Raw genomic sequence first — 8,172 nt, forward strand, 5'->3', positions numbered from 1 at the left:
TAATGTGAACCCTTGTTTCTCCTGTCACGGTGTTCACAGTGACCCTACAGAGGTAACTAGCACAGCATCTTATCCCCTCTCACAGCTGAGGAAACTGAGCTGTGGAGTTGGGAAGCAACTGCCCTCAGGTGGCAGGTAGGTGAAGGGGCCATGTCTGGAGGCTGGGTCTCTGACACCTGTGCCCTTTCTGCTGCCTGTGGGACCTCTGGCAGTGCGTGGGTCAAGTGGAATCCAGGTAGCTAGAACCCTGGGGCTCACAGCATATGTTGTCTGATTACAAAAAAAAAAGAGCAAAGGTATTTTTTGACCCAATTAAACCATAAGGGGATAGTACAATGGTGTTTTCTTTTCTTTTCTTTTCTTTTTTTTTTTTTTTTTTTTTTTTGAGGCAGGGCCTGGTTCTGTCGCCCAGGCTAGAATGTAGTGACATGATCTCAGCTCACTGCAGCCTCCACCTCTTGGGCTCAAGCCACCCTCCCACCTCACCCTCCCAAGTAGCTGGGACTCCAGGTGTGCACCACCACACCCAGCTGAGTTTTGTACTTTATATACAGATGGAGTTTTGCCATGTTGCCCAGACTGATCTCGAACTCCTGAGCTCAAGAGATCCCCCCAACCTCGGCCTCCCAAAGTGCTAGGATTATAGGTGTGAGCCACCGTGCCCAGCCCCACAATGATGTTTTTTAAAATTACCTTTCCTTTAACATTTCCGCTTAATTTTTGATGAGACTCTCAGGATCTCAGTGTCTAACATCAGACTTGGTTTTGGCAGCCAAGAAGCCATGTTCTGTCTTCTGCCTCTGAGGATGTCTGTGAGCTCTTTCCACTGTGACCCCACAGGCATTGTTGTTGATAAAACTTGTGCTTAGTGAAAGATGGTGGAAATTTCCACCTTTAGGAATGTGGGTAACAGTGCTCAAGAGTGGTCCACTGAAGTGGTCAGCCCGTCCAGGTGCGCACCAGAGCATTTGCTGGTCTTCTCCTTACCCTGGACAGATAGGAATCTAAACGCCAGATGTGCCAGCGGTGGGCTCATGGTGCCTACCACTTGGCAGGAATCTTTTTTGATAATAGAAACCCAGTGCAGTGATGTTTGTGAATGTGAGTATTGAGATAGTGGATACTTCTTGGTGCTCTGTGTGCCACTTACAGTTCAGGCAGGCTTGCCCACTGAGAGGAGCTGGTCTCTGGCAGGCCATGTCCCATGTCTGAAGATCATTCTCCTGCCTGCCTTTTGCCCACCACTCTCCTTTTTCTTTCTTTTTCTGAAAGGTAGGGGCGAATAGGATTAAGTAAAAGGTTATATATAAAAGTTGCGTGCCCAAGAGGTCTGCAAGCCCACTGATGTCCTTGGTTTCATGGTTTAAAGTGAGATACTGCCCAGTAAGGGAGTGAATCCTTTTACTTGAACATCCCTAGAGCTCATTTCAAAGAGCCCATGCACTTTCATTCACTTCTAAAGAAAATACAATGGGTATTCCTATCACAAAGTCAGATTTCTTTTTGTTTGGACATTAGTAAGGACATGCACTCGCTAGTTTGTTTTACACATCAGGTAAAAAGCATTTGCTTTTCAATTTTCTTCTGGAATGGTCCTTAAGTAAGCCTAGTAGATGACTCTTCAGTTTTTCTTTAAATTCTTGTTACTAGTCCAGAAAGGTGTTTGTAGATTCTCCCTTTCTAGTCCAGATTTGGTTTAAATTTGTAGGGCCACCTTTTTCCCTCCTGGAACAATCCAGGAATTCCATAAATACTGTTGCCTGGGGAAAGAAGGGCTAAGCATGTATATCAGGAAGGGAGAAAACAGGAGGAACGAAAGGAAGGAAGAGGAAAGATGCATGGGAGGAAGAAAGCCGGCGTGGGACTGCACAGTCACAGCCCTTGCCTCCGGTGTTACAAGGGCTTCATGGGGCTCTGGAGACTCAGATCCCTGTGAAAGCAGATGGACAGAAACCAGCCAGAGAGAGAGGCTCTGAAAATTGGAGCAGGCAGTTCTGAAGCTCAGGGCTGTGTCAAAAGCTAGCCAAATGTGTTGGGGCGAGGCGGCTTGCCTGGCAAACCCATCTGCTTTTTGCTTAGTAAATGGGTTTGGATGCCTGTGGAACAGGGGCCTTGGGGGACGAGCTTTGTTAACTTTGTGTCATGCTGAAGGAATACGACAGAGGAGGGTACGACTGTCATCCACCCACCAGGGATCTGTCCCTGACACCCCAGGGTGGAGGATGGAAGAACATGGAATAGTGCCCTGACTCAAAAGTTAACCAATTTCCTTTGCTTCCTTCCCTTTTCTCTCAGCAACTCCGAAGTCAAGCCCGAACTCTGATTACCTTTGCTGGAATGATACCCTACCGAACGTCTGGGGACACCAATGCGAGGCTGGTGCAGATGGAGGTCCTCATGAATTAAGTGCCATGCTTTGGGGACATCTGGGTCGGCACACTGTCAGTACATCAGGCACATGGGCCCACTAGGGTGGGGTTTCTGGTTTTGTTTCCGTTGTGTTTTGTTTTGGTTTCTGTATTATGTATTTTTGTCAACACCAATAAATTTCTTTGATTTGTATTTCTTTTCAACATTCTTTTATTTTCTTTTTTTTTTCCTTTGAAATTTTGTTTACATTTTTATTTGTGTAATGGGGAATGCTGTCACTAGCTCTTGGGCCAGGGAATGAGAGGCTATGTAGATATTCATTATTTGGTTAAATTGACCTTAAATAATTAAAAATTTACCCAAAATGAGCCAGGAAACAAAGGCTTTGGGAGTTACTTTTATTTAGTTACAATATTCTATATAGCAGAGTCACGATTCATTTTCACATTTTTATTTGAATGTGAAAGTCAACCTCAGCCTTAGAAGATGTAAGATTTGTGTGTGAAATATCAAGCACTCCATGTCCTCCTCTTCTTGGGTGTGACTTAAGTCCAGATGGTCCAAGACCATCCCCCAAATCATCAGCTCTGATTGTAGGATTCATCAGTTTGCTGTTCTCTTGTAATCCCAGTGGAGATAAAAGCATAGACCTAGAAAAAGCCTTAAGAAAGAAGGTTGCAGGTGCCCCAACTTGTACTTGAGGAAGGGGTAAACCTTGCCACTGCACTCCTCTGTAACTGCTCCACTGTGAGTTGACGGCTCGGGCTTATACACATCCCTCCTAGAAATAAGTTTAAACCTGTCTTTCCCTTCTCTGGTGGTCAGTTCCTCTGCTCAGACGACCCCCATCACTCTTCCCCACTCATGAAGGCAATTGGCCAGGCAAGCTCATGGGTCACATGCTGAGTCTGCAGTGTACAGAATCCAGACCACCACATGGCATCAGCACTGTGGGTGTTTGCTCCCTGAGCAGTAGTTGTCACCCATCATTTGCTCCGTTTCCCCCACCAACAATCCCAAAGCCCTGAACTAAACCAGAGAGGATATTAGGTCGTGTTTGTTCCTTAATGGGCCAACGAGCCTTGAGACACTGGGCAGCGGTCTGCTCTGCTGGTTTGATGGATGGATCCCTGAGGTAGACTCTTTCCCAGCAGAATGTTAAGATCCCCAAAGGGTCCCCAAAGATGCCTTTGCTTGTAAGGAGAAGTTTCTGTCTTGTCACGGTGTGGTCATCCCCACCGTCCCCCAGTTGTTAAAATAATTGTTACCTTTTCTTTTGGGAAGAAATAATCTGTAGATAATGGGACCAACTGCTGCTTATCGGTAGGATTCCATGTTCCAGGAAGGATGCAGCCTGAGGGTCAGTGGAGCTGTGTTCTGCCTTCCTCCTCTAGTCTCATCTTGTCACCCTATCTTCAATTGAGCTTTACTAGAAAGTCTTGAAACGTGAGCCCTTTAGAGGACTTGATTTAGCAAGTTGTGCCCTGCTTAAATGTGCTGATTTAAGCTAATCAAATGATTTAATAGTGCTTTTTAAAAAAGAGTACTCCTGGCCAGGTGGGATTGCTCACACCTGTAATCCTAGCACTTTGGGAGGCCGAGGCAGGTGGATCACCTGAGGTCAGGAGTTCGAGACCAGCCTGGCCAACATTATGAAACCTCATCTCTACTAAAAATATAAAAATTAGCTGAGTGTGGTGGCAGGCACCTGTAATCCCAGCTTCACAGGAAGCTGAGACAGGAGATTTGCTTGAACCTGGGAGGCGAAGGTTGCAGTGAGCCGAGATTATGCCACTGCACTCCAGCCTAGGCAACAGAGTGAGACTCTGTCTCAAAAATAAACATAAGAGTACTCGGTGGACTTTTCATAAAGTGCAACTTAGTGCTTTGTTTTTCTAATGCTAGATTTTACTTGCAGATAGAAATATAACAATGCCACAAATGAGAAGGCTCAAGTTGTGAATGTGTTTGCTCCTGGCTTATCTCTTCTTCACTATCCCATGAGAATCGTGGATTTGCCTTTCCTTGCATCGTGCAGTTCTACTTGTCCCAGAGAGAACTGCACACCAGCCCTGCATCCGGGGAGATGAGGTTCTTTGACCTGTAGATGAGTCCTAAAATGAGAAGGGAGAGACAAGCAAGCAGCCAGACCTTGAGCTACGCTGCTAGGGGAGCTGTGAGTTGGGAGAAAAGTGGTCACTGGTTGGCAGTTGAGGACTTGCTGAGAGAGACATTTGTAGGAGAAATAAGATAACTAGGTTCATACCAGAAGGGCCAGGCCTCGGATGGAGCAAATCCCAGTTCTTGTCCTACCAGCTGATTCTGTGATTGGGCACAGGCCTCGGATTGTGCAGAGATGCGAAACAGGCTGAATTTGCAAGGCTACAACATCAGGTTGTCATGTACCCATGATTACAGCTTATGCCCAGAAGTCATGACCCTGTGACAGGTTATTGGCTTAAAAACTCATATTCAGTTCACTTTTTCAGAGAACTAACTCTTTCCTTAGATGTTGGGCCAGGATTTCACTATTTACCCAGAGAGACTAAGAGAAAGTGGCACTAGGCGTCTCTTGTCTTCCAGATGTGAGCTTTCGATCTTTCTAATGAAATCGGGGACACTTGGAGGCTGTCAAGGTTTGTTCCTGTCTCAGAATGGCTCATAATAAACTCACTGAAACCCTCAAAGGAAAGTACTGACTTGATCTGGATCCTTTTCAGAGGCCTGGAGATTTAATTTCACAGATTCTCTTCTTTTGGCTTACCAACCACAACAAAAAAAACCCTTGACTCCCCAACTTCAGAGGGAAAACTGAAGCGAAACTGGTGAGCTCTGCCACAACAAATGCCTTGCCTTTATCAATAACTCATGAGCCGGGTGGACTCCTCAAAGAGCAGGAAGCGCCCGTTTACACTGGGGCCAGGATGCAGACCCAGCTCCTGTCCTCCACGAACTTATAGTCTAATTAGAGCCTCTTAAGGACAATTTGGCAGCCACTGTTACTCTTCTGATGCATAATTTAAATCCTAGAATAGGTAACTTTAAAGCAAAGAACTATAGACTTTTCTACAGTGTCCAGCATTTGCTGACCGAAAAAAAACCTGAGGGTGATTTTTCTCTTTGGATTTTTACCCTTGCCTGCACCTAGCCAGAACCCTTAATACTAAATTTAGCAATCATATGTAGCTCTGCCAACACCCTCCTGCTTTAGACTGGATCTCTACTATCCTTTTTCTCTATTAGGCACCAGAACCTTTGTCTAGTTCATTAGGTAGTTCACATCACTTGCCACATTTCTAGCATGCCACTCAGGAAGTGACTTTAGGATACTGAATGCTGAGTCACAAAATGAAGCCCTGGGCTGGCGGGTTGCCCCAGGCCTGCCAAAGTCTTGGCAGTCCCCACGCTGACTGGGAACTCTCCCTTAGCCTCAGTCAGCTGGGAGAGGAATTGAGCCCTGCATCAGCAAATAGGGGGAGAGTGTTACATATAAAATTCTTGATAGAAATGTGCGTTTTATATCAGAATTGGGCTTTTGTTCCTGCATCTCATTAAACAGGAGTTGTCTAGAACTATGTAAGAAAATATCCCCCATCCTTTATCCTACGCTGAATCCAGAAGTCATCCCATCTCCCGCCATCTTCTGACTATTCCATAATATTGGTATCCCTCACAGGGCAGGGACAGGAAGGAAATAAATCTATCTTTCTGCCACTTGTTTCCAACTGAAAGGAAAAAAGTTACAAATTACTAAAGTGTCCTGAAAAGAGATTTCAAGTGGTCTGTGCTGCTTTTTTGCCTCATTACACACATAACTTGTGATTGGCTAGAGAGGTCACATGTATTTATCAGCCAAGTTTCCATTTCAGCAGATCATTTCAAAACCTCTTTGTGCTGGGCCGTGCTAGGTAGCTGGAATATCTGAGGTAAATCAAGCACTGATTTGTTCCCAAAGTTGTGCATAATGCTTTAAAAGTGGGCTGGGTTTTTTTCCTCTTGGCCCGGATCACCTAAATGAAGTACTCGTTGTTCTAAGTTGCTAACCCAGGGAAAGAGGATATTTTCCTGTCCTAACCTTGGTTTTTGAAATAAGCTTCTCCTGTGTGCCCTCCCTGGGGTCTCTGGCCCACAGCGGATCGCTCAGCAGATATGTGAATGAGCAGATGCTTTGCTTTGGCCTCCTGTGCCAAGCTCCTCCCCACATCCTCTCGAACAGCTCCATGTGCCTAGATTCAGACTCCGTGATTCACCATGGGGGCCCTTAATAGGCATTCAGTCTGAAAGAAGGTGGAGGAGAATAATGTCTCCCAGGATGAGATGAGACTCAGGGCTGTTCCTTCAAAGACAGAAACTTTCAGAGCTGCACAGCAGCAGGGAAACATTGAGAAGGGGGTGGAAATTTGATGTACTGTGAATAACGAAGGCCAGATCTTTAAAAAGAAAAAGGGAGGGGGTGCTGGCAGAAACCCAGCTGCACTGGCACACTGTACGCCCGGCTGCCTTTGCCCTTGAGCTTCTATTTCTTGGGGATGGGGAGGGCAAAAACGTTTGCCCTGGACACTGGCTTCTGTTTGAGCAGGAAGTGGGGAGCCAGTGATCCCAGAGGGGACTTCAGTATCAGAACATATGCTTTGGTGGCCTCAGCAGACCTGGCCTAGGCAGGCTTTCAGGCGGCACTCAGGGCTTTATGGCCTGCAGATAAGGCCCCTTCATCTGGGTCAGACTTAGCAAATAAAAATATAGGACACTCAATTAAGTTTGCATTTCGGATAAACAGTGAAGAAGTTCCTAGTGTAAGTATGTCCCAGTTCTATGTGGCTTCCCTATCTGGGCTTGCCTCTGCTGGTACTTGCTGCCCAGAGACCTTCAGGCCTGCCACGGGCTGCCGGGAGCTCTCTAGTGGAACTGGATTACCCTGATTTTGTGCATTGTTTGTGCTTGTGTGGGCATCGGAAATGACAGTGAGATACACAGTTTTGAAGAGCTCAGCAGGCAGCTGAGCGGGATAATGTGGGCCCCTGTTGACCTCAGTGTCTGTCATCTACTGTGTGTTTTTCAACCAGAAATTTCAAATACTGTGTATTTTAGAAAGAAAGGAAAGAGGCAAAGTACAGCCTTTCTCACTTGATCAGTAACTTGTGTTAGAAACTCAGTGGGGGAGAATTCTTTGCGTTTTTCAGTTGACTGATTATTTTCCTTTTTTTCATTTTTGCTTTTCTCAAGTCACTCTGTGTGGTGCTTGTGGGAGAAGGGAGAGGGTGGGAGAGCGTTGGTGGATGTGTTCTGCATGTTCCTGTCTGTACAGTAACTTGTGCATTTACTCTGTTTAGGATGGTTCCTTCACCACCACCCCTGTCTGTAGCCAGTAAATTTCTGGAATGTTCTCCCAGAGTGCCATGTGCCCCCTTTGTTCAGTCCTTCAGTGGAGCAGAAACCTTTCTCAGGCCTTTCCTGGGAATATCCTTAGCTGAGGCACAGCCTGGGGGCTCCTCAGAAGGTGACAGAAGTGCCTCTACCTGGCCTCGGAGGTTAATGAGCCAGGCCTGCCTCTTCTCCACTCCCTGCAAAGAAGGCTCCTAAGGCTTATCCAGTCCCTGGGTCTGCGAAGTCCCCAGAGGTCTCTGTAAGTACAGGACTCCCATGCCAGCTCTGAATTTGTGCTTTCTCCCCATGAGCTTCAGAATTCTGGGGGGAAAGGTCAGATTCTGGCTGCAGGTGTGGTGGGACAGTAAGTCAGAAGCATTCTGGTGATAAACCCAGCATGCGGCATGCATTCTGGGGCTGGGAACAACTAAGATCTGC

General features: G+C 46.4%; 1 protein-coding gene across 13 annotated transcripts in view; it reads left to right on the forward strand.

The window, feature by feature from the left end:
• NUP93 (nucleoporin 93) overlaps positions 1–2,562 on the forward strand; it is a 113,639-nt gene extending 111,077 nt beyond the window's left edge. For 12 of the 13 annotated variants that reach the window (XM_077986169.1, XM_077986170.1, XM_077986173.1 and 9 more), the window contains one exon: positions 2,296–2,562. In XM_077986169.1, coding sequence (XP_077842295.1) covers positions 2,296–2,406 — 111 coding nt within the window. In that variant the 3' untranslated portion in view covers positions 2,407–2,562. Of the gene's footprint in view, positions 1–392; positions 1,077–2,295 lie in introns of those variants that run through there. The other variant, XM_077986167.1, reaches the window with a different exon arrangement.
• The last annotated feature ends 5,610 nt before the right edge of the window (positions 2,563–8,172 follow it).

This window comes from Macaca mulatta, chromosome 20 (genome assembly GCF_049350105.2).
Source record: "Macaca mulatta isolate MMU2019108-1 chromosome 20, T2T-MMU8v2.0, whole genome shotgun sequence".
NCBI lineage: Eukaryota > Metazoa > Chordata > Mammalia > Primates > Cercopithecidae > Macaca > Macaca mulatta.